This window comes from Elgaria multicarinata, chromosome 16 (assembly GCF_023053635.1).
Source record: "Elgaria multicarinata webbii isolate HBS135686 ecotype San Diego chromosome 16, rElgMul1.1.pri, whole genome shotgun sequence".
In the NCBI taxonomy this organism is placed as follows: Eukaryota; Metazoa; Chordata; class Lepidosauria; order Squamata; family Anguidae; genus Elgaria; species Elgaria multicarinata.
The window spans coordinates 15,851,050-15,867,907 of NC_086186.1; the positions used below are offsets into that span (position 1 = coordinate 15,851,050).

Sequence of the window (16,858 nt, forward strand, 5' to 3'; positions counted from 1 at the left end):
ATGAATGCTTTTAGTAAATCCTAATAATGCATGTCGCATTTACCAGCAAAAATCACCATTCCAAAACACCAGTCAGTGTTTCTTAACACACAACCACGAAGCAGCATCTTTTCATTATTAAGACAGTGTTTGTTATCATCCCATGAAAGAACTCCCACAAATCTATTCAGTTTCCCATTAGGAGTTTCGCACTCAACTTCTCCTATAAAACAAAAGAAACAGAAGATTGCTTTATTGCATTTTAGATCCTATTCAGAATTATTTCACACATTCCACATTTTTAGAATTCAACCTAAGCTTCCTTAGGTTGAATTCCCTCCTTATACTGGAAAGAAAAAACTGGGTTTGGTGATTTAATCCTCTGAAAAGTTAGTCACAAGTTGTGTAGGCCTACACAAAGGAGTCAGTGCAAAGCTTTAGCTAATCCTCTGTTTCACTGCTTCTTCTGCCTCTTCTACTTCAGCCGATCGACATAAGGCTCCAGGTAGAGTGCTTTGCCCTATTGGAGGACTTCCTTCACCATTCTACAGATCTAGCGTCAATCTTCCGCTTCCTGTGCTTTATTCTGGATTCAGTAACATTCATCAGTGGAGATGGTGGTTCCAATTTTGGTAGCTTGGTCAGCTTCTTTAGAGTTCTGGCTGGTTCTGACTGAAACTCAGAACAGATTCACAGCCACTCCAAAACTGGAGCCCCAACCCCAAATGACACTGAAATAAGAACAGGCACAATTCTTTAAGTTTGGTTGGTACCAAGACCCTGATTAGAAAACACATCATTTTTGAGGGGGGCAGGATCCAACAACAGCATTACATACAAGTTTTGATGCAGCACTAAACATGTGAACTGTATTAAAGGCATCTCATAAGTCAGGATAAAACGCAACAAGTCCACATTGCAGCCTACTGAGATCAGTGCATTTGGACTGAAAACAAGAATGGCTTCCCATTGCCGCAGACACCAAGCGGGACGCAGATATTCAAAAATAACGCACGTGCCCCTGGTTTTGGTCGTGCCTTTAAAATTGGTAGTCCATCTGTCCTTAATCTGCACGCCCTCGGGATTGTAAGCTTGGCCGAGCGTGAGTTGCAGAAGCTGAACCACGTGGGACTAACAATTGCGAAATTGTAGGTTGGTTAACACATAAAAGAGTATTAATTTGCTGGATTTTATAAAAAATAATGTGCATTTAACTTCACAAAAAATACTTTCTATAATAGTGCAGTTTCTCAATGATTTCTTGCATTGCTTTAAAAACCAAAAACAAACAAACAAATAGCCCTTTCAGTTTTGAATTAATGGAAGTTTGTTCAGGAAGTATTTTGGCTTCTTGATACATTTTGTTTACACTCTGAAAAAAAGCCATTGTAATAGAACCACCCAGAGAGTTTCAGCTATGGGATGTTATAGAAATATAACAACTGACATAAATGAAATGAAGTGGGACATTGCAACTTCAAGTTCATCAGAGTACTCTATCCCAAACACACTTTTACCAACAAGGGGCAGGTGATTAGAGCCAGAGATTATAGGAGCATCCCTTGGTGAACTGAAGAAACAGCAGCAACAGAGACAGGGCATCCATTACAAATTATCAGCCAGAGATCTTCTGGGCCTAAAGCCAGGGGATACAGTGAGAGTCCAACCCTTAACAAAACAAGAATTGTAATTCAACATGCTAACCCATGATCATGTAAGGTACAGATGGTCAGCAGATGGATACTGAGCTGCAACGGAAGACATCTAAGGAAAACAACAGAAGACTTGGGTGATGCCAAAAAATGGAATGAGGGGCAAGAGTTTAACTAGCAGAGGGTCCTGTGAGATGAGACAAGAAGGGGATCCTTGCCTTGTGCTAATCAGGGAGAGACACACCAGAGGATAGTCCAGAGGTGTTGAATGCAGACAAAGCGACCGCAGCAAGGGCACACTCTGAATCTAGACGGGAGCACAATAAATGATGGCAGCTGAAAGGTGTCATCACTAAACCCAGATACATTCAAAATGGGCAAGTTATTAAGACATCTGAATGACTATGTGTAAAGTTCCAATTGATTTTTCTATTATATCATTCATTTTTTCTTTCTCAAAAGAGGAAGGATTTAACTAGGGTGACCAACTGTCAGGATTTGCCCGGATTTGTCCTGGTTTTTGTTCTTTCCATGGTGTCAGGGGGGATTTTCTATAATTTTCAATAATGTCCTGGAATGACACATCTTCCTCTTTAAGGCTGCCATTAGCATGGCAGGAGGGAATGACATGCTTTCTTGAGGCACATCATTCCCCCACCCTGAGCTCCAATTGAGGTCTTAAAGGGGAAAGGGGGTCATTCGTGGACATTATAGAAAAGGCCCCAATTGGAGTGGATGGTGGTGGTGCAGAATGAAATCCTTTCCCCTCCTCCACTCCAATCGGGTTCTTTAAGGTGGCGGGGGAATAACACACTTTCTGCAGGACTCAGAAAGCTGCTTCCCCCCCACACACACACTAGGTGTCCTCTTTTTTGGTTTCCCAAATATGGTCACCCTAATTTAACGATATGAAAGAAGTAGTGAATTCTTCACAAGTGGGTTGTGCTTCCTGGGAGGACCCAGAACGTGGTTGAAGGCAACATCCACTGCGACTGGCCTGAGGAGATAGAGGCCACTGCCTGAGAGAGCTCAGTAGAAAGGCTTTGTTTAAATAAAACTTAGGTTTGTTTGGAAGGCAGTGTCTGTGTGAATTTGTGGAGCGCAGTACACCAATGTTGAAACACTGAAAATATGAGCTTGTATTACTCTCCTCTATCCAGTTCTGTGCAATTAAAAATACTAACATAAGCACTTTACTTCTTCAATGTTCTCAGCGTTTACTCAAGAGAAGGCAAAGATTTATGTTTTGCTTTTTACTTTTGTGAAACATTTGAAATCAAGACACCAAATATATATTTTGGAGTTATGCAAGGCAACACAGCACATTTATGGCACACCTGAAAATAAAATATGTTAGGACCCTTTGCTCCACTGTTTGTATTCATGTTTTATATTCCTGCTTTTCAGTTGCATGATGTGCTGGTAGGATGACCACAAGGTACCGGATGTTTCCTGTATGGACTCCTGTTACTAAATGCTGTGCCACCATAAAACTTAACAGTCATGCAAAATATGTAAACTTGTCAGAAGTAGCAAAAACCAGACCACCACAACAGTCAAAATCTGAAGATAGAAAAACAAAAACCCTAGTATTAACTATGAAAGAACACATACTGTATTTTTTTCATCAACTGCAATTGGAATTGCAGCTGATTGAATTGTCTGGTTGATTTATATTTTTGGATCCCCTCTGGAAAACATTTAATGTCTATAAATTGCTAAATAACAAATTTAAAATTGCTACAAATGAAATCTAAACATTGATTGCAACTTTAGATTTACAGGAGTTTATCATCACTAGCAACTCTTATAGAAAATCTCTGACTCTTTTATTAACTCAGCCGTTTCTTGAGAGCTAAAGTCCAGGTTTTTAACTTGCTTTCCTTTGACTATTGCTGAAAAAGTATATCATTACCATTATAAAACTTTTTTCATAGTCGATAATAGTCTGCAAATGCAATATGTAGCCCGTGGCAAAATTCCCTCCAGTTTTTATGATTTTTTGAGTTCCAAAAATTATATTTAAATAAGACTAAAATGGTTTTAAGAACATGAAGAGATTAACAGAACGTTTTGATAATGGAACCTTTCCATCTGACTCTAAATAAAGCCCAAAATCATTTTTAAGCCTTCAGGAAGGGAACATAATATTTTCCTGAAAAGTCTCCCAGATTGTGTCAAACTATTGTGACAAAAACATTTTTAAAATATTCTACAGACACACACTAGCAGCAGGTTAGTTTTTCACTACGATGACATAATCTGAATTTTTTAAATCTTTATTTGCTTCCATGGCAGCAACAATAACATTCAGGGTAATCATATTATTATTTTCACTAGCCACTGCTGAGGCCATATAACAGCTTCCCATATGCTTGATTTAGCATAAAAAAGTAAGGGTCTGCAGGACATAATCCACACACTTCATGGGTTAAGCTCAGAATATACCGGGGAAATAATCTGTCCCTTTAAGGTCAGTTTATGTTAACACAAAGACCCAGTTCACATGTCACGGTGGCAAGTCATGAGTTATTTAACCCACAATTCAAAGAGACGCAAGCTACCTGACAGCAGCTTCCAGTTTCTGTAAACAAGCCTGCATATCCGCAGCACGTGTGAACCTGGACCAATGAGTTGTCTGGGGTTTAAACGATCCAGCTTTTAACCCCTGGCTTGGTGGTGGTGTTAACTGCTGGATTGTTTAGCTCCTAAACAACACATCAGTTCAGGTTCACACGTCACACTGACAATCTCTGATACTGCTGATTGGAGATTTTTAATTTTTTTACAATAAGTGGAATTGGCTCATGCACAACTTGATACCCAGCACATCGTGTGATGTGCCGCCATTACATACGAACTGGCCTAGAGATGTATAACTTAAAAAAACAAGAAAATACAAAGGTGCACACAGTATTAAGAACAAAGTTCTTGCCTGAAGGAGCACCGTCCCCTGCTCCAGTCTGCCCCTGCTCATGGATTGCGGGAAGGGAAGCCAATCTTGTTAATTCACCATTAAGGGAAATATATTGGGCAATGACATGAGACAGGTTCTTCTCTGTGATGGCAGCCTGACTTTGGCATGTCTTTTCCCAAGAGGTGCACCTGGTGCCAACGTTATTGACATTTCGGTGCCAGGCTAAGCCCAGTTACCTGGGCATTTGTGAGTAGCTAGCTGACACTGTAGTCAGTCTTGCTGTGGGTTATTTTATTGTTATAATTGTATTTATTGTATTTTAATGCTGTTCTGTTGTTATTGTTTTAACATAGTGGTTTCCTACGTTAAAACAATATAAATAGAAAGATTGAATGAATGAATGATGAATGAAAGAAAGAGGTCAATATGCCATGAAGCACCAGCCCAAAATGACACCACTAGAAGGCAACTCCAGAACATGCATGCTAAACTTGCTCCCTTAATCGAGTACTTCCAGCAAGGATCCAATTCTACTAGAACAGACAAGAGCCCTGTTCTTAAATTTGAGACAAATCAAGCACAACCAGGTATCTAACAACGTCACCTTAGTTGCCTTGAACAAGGCATTGCATGAGTTGGGAAGGTGAGCATGGCCAGGTTTTTCATTACAGGCTAAACTCAAATCCTCCAATGACACTGTGTGGGCGTTTTTAAGAACACTGTCCACTGGTATCATACCTCTGTGACAGGAGGCTGCAGTTTCTAAAAGAAAATCCATTTCTGGCAGATCAGAAATATGGGGAGCAAGTGGTCCAAAGGCATGAACAGTGCATTTAACTGATGGTGCTGCCACCTAACTGTCACATACAAAGAACTTTTGCTGTAATTTAGAAAATGAATATTGCACAGGCAACCTTTGTGAACATTCAGCTCTTGGCCAAAGAGAGAGAGAAAGAAAGAGAAGGAGAGAGGGGCAAGATTTACACCACTGCTTTAGAAAGGTTTATAATGGTATTGACAACTGTTTGGGCCCATGACACATTCTACATAGCATTTTCAAACCATTTTCAAAGTGTTATATCCTGCTTGGTGCAGATCTGGCCAGACAGAGCTGCTATTGGGATTACTCCAGTCTAGAACTTGTGTGTCCATGTACGAGACAAAATTCAGCATTTGGCCATTCCCTCTTAGGTGTCAGAACCCTGGGGCTGAAATGAATGGGAGGGGTCTGTGTACCAAAGCTTATGTTATATGACAGGAGGTGAAACAGGGCCAGTTTGGATGGAGAGAAGTGTGTGCCTGCAGCTCCTCTCTGCCGACCCAGTGTATTGTCCCTGCTGCTGCACTTAACAGAGTCCAGAATAAAAGATGGGATTGCGATTGGCATTCGAGATCCAAAGCTTGCAAAATAGGCTTTGGGAAGACATGAGTCTCAATTTAGACAAAGCCATCAAAATGTGCCTGGCAGCTGAAATTACCAGCACCAGTCTAAAAATAAGAGAAAGAGACCCAGATGCTGTTACTGTAAACACCGTGACCAGCATAGAGAATGAAAAGTAAGCAGAAAGCAAGGAACGAGCTGAGAGAGAAAGGAATTCTACAGACAAAGCAGACAAAATGAGCCAGGAGACAGTGGTCAGAACGTGTGACTAAGTGCATATAACCACAGCGCCTTGCATTGGGCAACTGTGACTATTGGTGCAAGGAATGCCATCACATTGCTAGAATTTGCAATCAGAAGAAGTGAGTGCACGAGGAAACACATTGTGGGCAGGCTAATGAGGTGCCATGGCCCCTACAAGGACCCGTAGGTCTCTCGTAATATGGCAGGGCCAGGGCCAAAGGTATGCTGAGGAGCTGAGACAGAGAGGGCCTTGATTTGCTGGGGCCTCAGACCAGTTTCCCCAGTAGCCCCTACCCCGAGCCCTGGGGAACAAAATCAGCCCACATGGCCCCTAAAAAGGCTCCTGTAGTCTTAAAGATAAAGTTTAAAGGAGGACTGTTTGACATACTTTAAAAAAAAAGAAAAAGAAATAGAGGAGCCTACAGAATAGGTGCCGTATTGGTAATAATAATAGAAAATATTAGATTCTTTTACTGGGTCTAAATCCAAATAAGTGAAGCAAACATATCCAAAAGGGAATAATAGAATATTAGTGTTGGAAGGGGCCTATAAGGCCATCAAGTCCAACCCCCTGCTCATGTAGGAATCCACCTTAAAGCATCTTTTGTATATAGGCGGGAATATTTTGTATATTGAATATTTTGTACATAGGGAGGATATAAATTGAATAAAATAAATAAATATTGGGGATTAATTTTCTAGTGACATAGCTTGCACTGAATATTTCTCAGTGTTGCTTCTTTATTTAGCAAAATAATTTCTATCATGCATTTTCACTAAAAAATATAATGCTCAAGGCAGCTAAAAATACATTATTAGAAAGTAATCAAAGTATGATAAAAACAACATGAAGAATGTTTTTTAAAAAAAACAGAGACACAGGGCAGCAGTTAATTAGAACACCAGAATATAGAATTACGTAGGCTAAAAGAAAAAGGCACTCTAAACAAAACTGTCTTAAACTACTGATGAAAGCTACAATGACATGGTGCCAAAAAACCTCTTGAGAAAGAGAGTTCTTCAAACCATGGCTTGAAGTTGTTTTGTTTCAAAGAAACCATAATTACCATTAACCACAGTTTGTCACTTCAGATGATGCAACAACCCACTGAGGTTAAGTAAAATTGGAAGAGAAAACTTCTGAACTTCTCGTGGTCGTGCGGGAAGAAAAGATGGGAGGGGTCTTGGAAAGAAATAAAGAAAGAAAGGCAGGTCTCTTCAGCTGGTTGAAGGAAGTGGTGCTACAGATCTCTTGCTTCAGGCCCTACAAAACTCTGGAGTTGGCCATTGTTAATGCCACAAAAACAGCAACAACATTTCAGAAAGACAACTGCCCTTTCTATTACATTTGTATCTCAACCTTCGTACAAGCTCACCCATGGGATAACCCATATCTTTACAACAACCATCTGAGGTAAGTTAGGCTGTGAGGTAATAACTGGCCCACCGTGGACCAAAATAGACATTATTTTAATTCAGTGGTGGGCAAAATGTGGCCCATGAGCAATATGCAGCCCTTGCCATCCCCCACTGTGGCCCCCACCACCCCACTCCCCCCATAAAACATTTTTTAAAAAAAGAATGAAAGAAATGAGAGTCAAATCTAGGTCAAATCTAGCTACTATGGAGCCCTAAAAGGGTTGAATTCGCTTTGCAAACAAGCCAGATTTGAACTTTTGATCATTTTTTAAATTGCTTTTTTAAAAAAAATATATATCATTTTTTCAGGAGACAGCAGCCTGAGGAGGGAGGGGATCAGGAATTCCAGGGCAGAAAATAGCCCAGGACTTCCCAAAATCATCCACTATTTTAAATCTGTGTCTAGCAGCTACACCTTTTTCAATTATTACTCTAGAGTAGGTGCAAGGCCCCCAGTCTGTGGGGTGGGGGAGCTTTTAAGATTCGGAACAGGGGGTCATCTGTTCTAGAGTAAAAATAAAAAAGATGTACCTCCTCAACACAGATTTAAAGTAAATGTCTCTTTTGGCTCTGAGCTACATGACTGAGAGGGGATTTATATCAAGGCTTTCGTGGTCCAGATATAAAGTTCTCATCAACTATCCTGCACTTTCCCATTTGCAACTATTTCAAGGAACAATTCCGGGAAATGCTGCCTTTGTAATGTCTTTTGTGCATTTCTCAAATCACGTTTATATCTTACTTTCATCATGAGACTCAAGGGATATGTATGTAAGGTATGTAGATTTCCCAAACGGTGTCCCATCCAGGCATAGACTAGACCCAGACCTGCTCAGCATTGGTAAGGTTGCTGCATCATGTACCTTTAAACTATGACCTTTATTATTGTATTATGTCCCTGCTTCAATATATTGTGTTGCGGCTTTTAAACCAAAGATAGGCTGGTGGGGAAAGATAATCAGCATATTTTCAAATGCCAAAGTGAACTGCAAATAACTTCAAAATCTTTGATGTGGACTCATCATTATATTCTTCGCTGTGGAACATTGGCTCTATAAATATTCCAGCCTTTATTTTAAACAAACATTTGCTGGCTTCATATACTATTTACTTACAGAGATAATTTATGTGCTTTTTTTTATACATATAAAGAAAAACCTACAATGTGTGGAAAAAATGTCATTTGTTGCGGCCAAACCAAAATATCACTTGGCCCAACCATGTAAAGTTTCCTGGCTATTCCTCCGTCCTAAACAATCTAAATCCTTCTCAATCTGGAAGAATTCAATTTCTGCACACAAATGTATTAAGCATTTCTGAAGCAGAAAGCGACGAAAGGTATTAATAGGTTCCAGAAACATGATGACTGAAACTAGCTATATAACATGTGATAAACAGCAGCAGCAGCAGCAGCAAAATGGACTATGTGGAATATTCCAGATCCTAAACATAAATATAATTTAACCTAACTTTGAAGATACCACCTTTCTATTTTTCCAATCCTAGGAATAATGAATGTGATCCAGGAAAAAATCAGGGGGGAAACATGAAGTCATGAAAACAATCTTCCAAAAATCATCAGTCTTCTCCCTTCCAAGGTAAGTATAACCAAGACAATTTGCCCTTAATGGGTAGGGTTACCACTTTTTGCCTCATCAAAAAGAAAAGAAAAGAAAGAAACACTTCATCTAAAAAGAGGACACAGATTTGCATGTATTGATTTATACACATAGGTGCAAATTTTGAAATGATTACTATAACTTCAATAGAAATATTATTTTATACTCAGGCTGGTCAAAGCTTTGAAAGGAATACACTCAACACTTTCTGAAGAACACCTTATCCTCAGCATTTTACAGAGTTTTTAGAAATCTCAGGTGTACTGTAATGAACATATATTCCAGGATGACTTTAGAAACTTCAGAGGGAGGAACGATATGAGCATTAAGGTTGTGAAGTGCAGAAGGAGGTGCATGGTGCAGATAGGTGTAGGGCATGTGGAAAGGAAGAATGGTGGAGAAATTAAGTCTCTGCACATTCCATAATGAGCTGGCCTGATATACACCTCGTGGATTAACATGCAGGTTGGAACTTACCTATCCAATGGATTTCACACCTCTCCTAATGTTGCAACACAGTTTTCTGCTCAAAAATATTTTAAAATACATATGTTTGGATAAAATATGGGCAACTATGGGCTCCAGAAGGCCCAATCTCTTGTTGTTCAAAGACTAATAGATCTAGATCTACAGCATTTAAGAACTGCTGCTAACAAATCTTGCTCTCCACTGCTCTACAATAATCTTAATAACTATGGACTCACTGCAGCTTCATATCTGTATGCTTTAACTATTCCCAAGTATAGGAGAGCATTTACCCTTGCTCGTTTTAATGTGCTGCCATCAGCATTACTAGAAGGACGATTTAGTAAAATCCCGGTTAATAAACAGATATGTCCCTGTGGTTCTGGAGCAATAGAATCTGTTGAACATGTTATTTTGCATTGTAACATGTATGAGGAATGCAGAAAAAAGTTAATCTTTCCTTTATTAACAGCCTTCTCTGGATGTAACCCCACAACGTTGGTATTAATCTGTTTAAGGGATGTGTCCTCCCATATTACTGAAAGGGTCTGTAAGTTTCCCATGACCTCAATGCAAATTAGAAAAGTAACGCTGCAATCCTTCTGAGAAAAGTAACTCACTAAGCTGTATTTTGTTTTTATGTCACTTTTTATCTATTCTTTGCATGTTTTGGTGTTGATTTTGCTGGTCTGCGACCGTAATAAATAACAATTTGATTTGATATTTAAATATACATTGTCTTGCAAATTAAAATATAGCAGAGATGGCAATCTTAAGTGTAGGGTAGGTTCATCTAGGTGAAAGTGGTCCTTTCGATAAATCTCTCATCAAGGCATTCCTCTTTGTGGTCTCTATATCCCACTAGGAGGGTCCCAAACCTTATCCCTCCCTCCAATATGAGCTAAATGGAATTACACCCTTACGAAATGCTTATTAAAGGTCCAATGTGCCTATGCTAACCTTACAGCATAGGAGCTGCCTGAGTATGTTCTAGTATCATACATCAGTCTGAAACAGGATGGCCACCAGGAGTTTATCTCACACAATGGAACAAAACAAAAACTTTAAAATACCATTTCCTAAGAATTAACCTTTCCTATTATTTCATTGCTTACCATCAAAGTTTCCAAGCCTGCTAATGTCAGCTCCAAGTTCTGAGGTGATGGGTAAAGCCTGCCGTACCTTTAGGTTTGTTTCGCTGTAATAATAATAATATCATATTCACAAAAAATCTCTGTTACTTCCCCTCTTGATTTGGGCCATAATCCCACAATCTTGCCTATTAGTTAAAGATAGAGAATGTTCCCCCCCCTCTCAAAAGAGATGAAAGAGTGTCCCCCATTTATTTTTTTTACCCCAGTGATCAAACAGTTTTTGCAGGTTTTTGGAATGCTTCAAAACATCAAAAATCTGTTTGACCAAAACAATAGTAGGACAAAATAAATTAGTGTGCACATCACTTAGTGCACATCACGTGGTGCACATCATGATTAGTGTGCACATCATGTGGGGATGGTCTCCAGCTTCTGTAATTGATGCTGGAGGTGATGTTTGCCCTGTCCTGGACGGGGTTGCACTCTCCCTAAAGGATCGGGTCCGTAGTTTGGGGGTGCTCTTGGATCCAGAACTGTCAGTTGAGGCACAGGTGAACTCAGTGGCAAAGAGCACCTTTTATCAGCTTAGGTTGATCTACCAACTACGCCCTTATCTGGACAGAGATAGCCTAGCTACAGTTATCCAACCTCTCGCTTGGATTACTGCAATGCGTTATACGTGGGGCTGCCTTTGAAAACGGTCCGGAAGCTTCAGCTGGTACAAAACAGGGCAGCCCGTTTACTAACAGGGACTGGCCGGCGAGATCACATTACGCCAGTCCTTTTCCAGCTTCATTGGCTGCCATTCCAGGTCCAGGCCCGATACAAAGTGCTGGTATTGACATTTAAAGCCCTAAACGGTTTGGGGCCAGGTTATTTGAAGGAACGCCTCCTCCCATATGTACCTGCCCGGACCTTAAGATCATCTACAGGAGCCCTTCTCCATGAGCCCCTGCCAAAGGAAGTGAGGCAGGTGGCTACTAGGAGGAGGGCTTTCTCCGCTGTGGCACCCCGGTTGTGGAATGAGCTCCCCAGAGAGGTCCGCCTGGCGCCTACACTGTACTGCTTTCGTCGCCAGCTGAAGACCTTTTTATTCTCTCAATATTTTAACACTTAATTTTAACAAATTTAAATCTTACTGTTTTGACTCTGTATTTTAATCTTATATCAATTTTGCTATGTGGTTTTATCCTGGTTGTGCTTTTTATACTGTATTTTGTATTTGTGTTTTTAGACTGTTGGTTGTTTTATTGTGGTTTTAATTTTTGTGAACCGCCCAGAGAGCTTCGGCTATTGGGCGGTATAAAAATGTAAAAAATAAATAAATAAATAAATAAATAATTCAGGCCTGAATTTGACATTACGGCACACAGATAGCTGTAACTCCTCCTCTCTCCCCTGATAACGCCCAGTAGAATGCACTACTCGGCATGACATCATTGCATTGCAAGCATCCCATTCTTCAAGTGGCAGCCAATGATGGTGGATGGATGGTGAAACTCACATGTAATGACATCAGTTCAGCCATTTTTGTATTATTAGATGTTACCAGAGGAGATACAAGGTTCTTGCTTTCCGTGGCAGCCACATGCGTCCTGTAACATCTTGTTGTGTCCAAAAAACAACAAATTCATTCACCATCCCAGGTAGGCACATGTATCAATACTCTCCTTACGGTGACCCCTTACTCACCACCAAAAGGAGAAAAAAGAAGAAAAATAAGAACATAGGAAACTGCCTTGTACTGAGTCATACCCTCAATCCATCTAACCCAATACTGTCAACTCTGACTGGCAGCAGCTCCACAGGAATTCAAGCAGACACTTTTCCTACCCTACTCGGAGATGCTGGGGGGTTGAACCTGGGACCTTCTGCATGCAAATCAGAGGTTCTACCACTGATCTACAGCTTCGCCCATGGAAAAATGTCACCAAAAGCAAGGTCAAAAGTGGAGACAGAGTTGTACAAACTCTACATAGGCTAATTTTAAAAATAATTTAGGAATAATTGTTGTAATTTAAATAGAAATGCAATACATCTCATCATAGTGGGGAAGATGGTGACCAGGCGACATGGGTACCAGTTCGATCTGATGTCCTGCTGATAATGGATATCAACAATCCCCCTGCTCTCCCTGATGGCTTGGGGTTCTTTTATCTTTTAATCCAGCTTAGTCCAAGACAGCACTTTAAACAGAGGACACCTTCAAATCAAGGACTGTCCTCTGACAGCTCTTCAGATCATAGAATCATAGAATAATAGAGTTGGAAGGGCCTATAAAGTCATGAAATCCAACCCCCCCTTCTCAATGCAGGAATCCACCTCAAAGCATCCCGGACAGATGGCTATCCAGCTGCCTCTTGAATGCCTCTAGTTTGGGAGAGCCCATGACCTCCCTAGGTAATTAGTTCCACTGTCATACTGCTCTAACCGTCAGGAAGTTTTTCCTGATGTCCAGCCGGAATCTAGCTTCCTGTAACCCATTATTCCATGTCCTGCACTCTGAGATGATCGAGAAGTGATCCTGGCCATCCTTGTGTGACAACCTTTCAGGTATTTGAAGAGTGCTATCATGTCTCCCCTCAATCTTCTCTTCTCCAGGTTAAACATGCCCAGTTCTTCCAGTCTCTCGTCATATAGCTTTGTTCCCAGACCCCTGATCACCCTTGTTGCCCTCCTCTGAATATGCTCGAGCTTGTCTGCATCCTTCTTGATGTGTGGTGCCCAGAACTGGACAAAAGATTCTTCAGATAAAGTAGGACATACAGACATCCTAGTTCACTTTTCCCCCAGGGCAAGATACAAACTCATTTCCAACCAACCAACCAGAGCTGCTCTTAATAGAAAGAACTTTTGATGCTTTGAAAGCTGGCTTGGTACTGTTTGAACATCTGCATGACAATCATTATTTTTTTTTTTTGAGGCTTTGAAAACAGAAAAACAACAAATACGATTTAGTCAAGCCTCCATCCAGACATCCCACACACAGGTTTTCTAAGCATATCAGGAATGGCAAAGCCATTGCCAGCTGAAGGAAATTCGCACCATAGCAAATGCAGATGCTTGCTTGCACTGAAGAAAATTTTTTTATTTCTTTATCGTTATTTTTACTTCAAAGGGAAATTAAATATAATTTTACGGTAGCATCAAACTGGGAAATGGGGAATTTGAAAGAGTTGGTTACTTTCTTTCTGGGAGAGGTTTGGAAGGACGCTTTATAGCCGACTGCTAAATCTTAGTGCTTGAAGCTAGATGTTAAATATGTATTTTGGCAAAAGGTATCATGCTCTTTAAAAACATTTTTAAAGTGTCCGTGGTTCAGATTTCCTGACAGGGAATAAAGAGCCATAGGAGAGCAAGGGCACTGAAATTGCCCATCAACCACAACTAGCACATGGACAGCGGCCAGAGCAGCAGGCATAAAGGTCATCCCCATCCCAATCTTTTCCACTATAGTGAGATGTATTTCATTTCTATTTAATTCATAGGGATTATTTCTAGACTTTCATCTCTACACAATGGAGGCTGGTAACTCCGATGCCAGTGGGGCGGTGAATCCGATCCAGGTTTGAATCAGAACCTGTCAGAATTCCGCAACTTGGATAACTCCATTAGAGTTCTGACTGGAACCCATAGAGGATTCACCATCCCACTGACATTGGAGCCACCAGCCTCCACTGTCTCTGTATCTACAAATGAGCACATGCACATTTTACACAAACCTGCGCCCTCTATTTTTTGGCGACGCATAAATGGCCACCCCTGCTTGAAGTTTTGCGAAGATGCCAGAAATGTCAAACAAAAGAGCGAAGAACATCACAAAGATCTTTTGCAACCTCACACTGTGGGAGGCCGACTCGAAAAGAGTTATTCCTTTTCTCTCTTTTTTTCTCAAAATTTGTGGTCACGTCCCCAAGCGTGCATGATGGAGGACTATTATTAGGAACTAGGAAAATGTCATGCATTTAATAGGCAGTGTGTGTGGTCCGTTGCAAGGACCGCTAAACCTCTTTTGCTCTTGATGACCCCAGGCTGCTCCTATCAGCATAAACTTTCCCATTGCTCCATCCTAAATTACGTTTCATGCATTATGAATGTGATGGGGCCACCCTGAGATAGATTCTAGGGAGCGAGGACTGGACATTAGAGGAACTGGCTTGTTTATATGCAGATCAATTATAAACAGCTTAGGACGGAAGGAGCGCTTTCTCCCATTTGTTCCTGCACAATTGCTAAGTTTGCCACTGCCCACACACATGTCACAGGGGGCTGCCAGGAAAACGGCCTTCTCTGTAGTAACCCCACCACCACAACCTATCAAATGACCTTCCCAGGGAGATCTGCCTGATGTCTTCACTGCATACATTTAGACACAAGTTTAAGACCTTCCGGTTCCAAGAGAAAGACGCAATCCTATGCAGTTTTAAACAGAAAAAAAGTCCTGCCAGCATTCCCCATCCATCCATGATGGCTGGAGAATGATGGCAGTAGGGCTTTTTTTCTGTCTAAACCTGCATAGGACTGCATCCTTGTACAGGTCTCTCGACAGCCTACCCATGTCACATGTTGTACTGCATAGAATGCCCTCCCTGGCAAGATCTACACTACTGCTTTAAAATGGTTTATAAATGCAACAAAAAGGTGATAACCTTCACCTAACACAATATAAATGAAAGCAAGGAAATTACAGAAACAGGTTAATGAATGCAATTTTATGAACTAAAATATAATGTTAAAAGTAACATACACAGAGCATTTCACATGTACAATAATACAACAAAACAATCAAACTGCTAGACAGAAAACGCTCAGTAGACTTAATCAATTTGGCCAGACGTGTTTCGACTCTAGGTCTTCCTCAATGGCCAGTGTGCCAAGCTGATTAGTACTGTGGGATAATTTTTCTCGGGACTGACTTAAAAGTTCCGAACAATATAGATAATCAGATGTCACTTCCCACAATATACGGTATAATTCCAAATATTCAAAGGAAGCCCATAGAAGGTATTCTAAACAGCCACTGCTCGCCACTCCGTATACGGCTTTCGAACCGTTTTCAAAGTGTCATATCCTGCTTGGTGTAGATCTGCCCCTACCCTTGTCATCTGACAGGTGCCAATGGTTATTTAAAACCCACCTCTTTGCTCAGTGCATCCTCCATGGCATCAGAGGGCAGTAGAGCAGGTTAGGGAATGCTGCGGAGGCTTCCTGGTTCACACAGCATTGCCCTCGAACATCTCACTACCCCTCCCAGCATCTGCTGCCTGAGGCAGCTGCCTCGCTCTGCCTAATGATATAGTCAGCCCAGGTTTTAATGTGTGTTTGAATGCTGTGAACCGGCGTGTTTTTCCATACCTCAGCTGTAATGTTTAGAAGCACTTATTATGTGAAAGGCAAAATAGGCTGAAAACATACCCATCAAGTTCAGCAGTCTCAATATAACATAGGCCATGTGGTTCACTGCTAGAAAGGAGTAACATATCAGCCTACAAAGGAAGCAAATTAACAGCACTGTTGAGAAGACTGCAACCTGGATTGTATTTCTGATTTGAATTTTGACACCATCCTTTAAATATGTATACACATTGGCTCAGGGCAGACCAAATGCAAGTGAACACCTATCATATAAGAGAATGGGTGGGCTTCAAGACTGCATTCTCCCTCCCCGTCCCTTCATCCGACGTAAATTCCCCTCTTCACTCCCTTGCCAGTGTTAAGAATACAAAGAAGAGCAGTGCTGTCAGACCAAGGGTCCATCTAGTCCAGCATTCTGTTCACTCAATGGCCAACTAGATAAGAGTATAAGGACATAAGAAGAGCTGTGTTGGGTCTGTTCACCCAGCGGCCAACCAAATGTTGACGGGAAACCCTCATGTCACCCAGTGGCCTACCAACTGTTGCACTCGTGCCCCCCAAACAGGACATGAGTGCAACAGCACCCTCCTGCCCATGTTCACCAGCAACTAGTGTCCATAGGCATACTGCCTCTGACACCGGAGATAGCATTTAGCTATCCCGACTAGTCACCATTGCTAGCCTTGACCCCGAGTAATTTGTCCAATCCTCTTTCGGAGCCATCTAAATTGTTT

General features: G+C 41.0%; 1 protein-coding gene across 1 annotated transcript in view; it reads right to left on the reverse strand.

Moving 5' to 3' along the window:
- Positions 1-16,858, reverse strand: part of ATP8B4 (ATPase phospholipid transporting 8B4 (putative)) — a 95,922-nt gene that overhangs the window by 51,605 nt on the left and 27,459 nt on the right. Inside the window, exons 7-9 of the mRNA XM_063142650.1 lie at positions 16,185-16,255; positions 10,791-10,873; positions 44-202 (exon numbers count right to left, since the gene is read on the reverse strand). Coding sequence (XP_062998720.1) covers positions 44-202; positions 10,791-10,873; positions 16,185-16,255 — 313 coding nt within the window. The remainder of the gene's footprint in view (positions 1-43; positions 203-10,790; positions 10,874-16,184; positions 16,256-16,858) is intronic.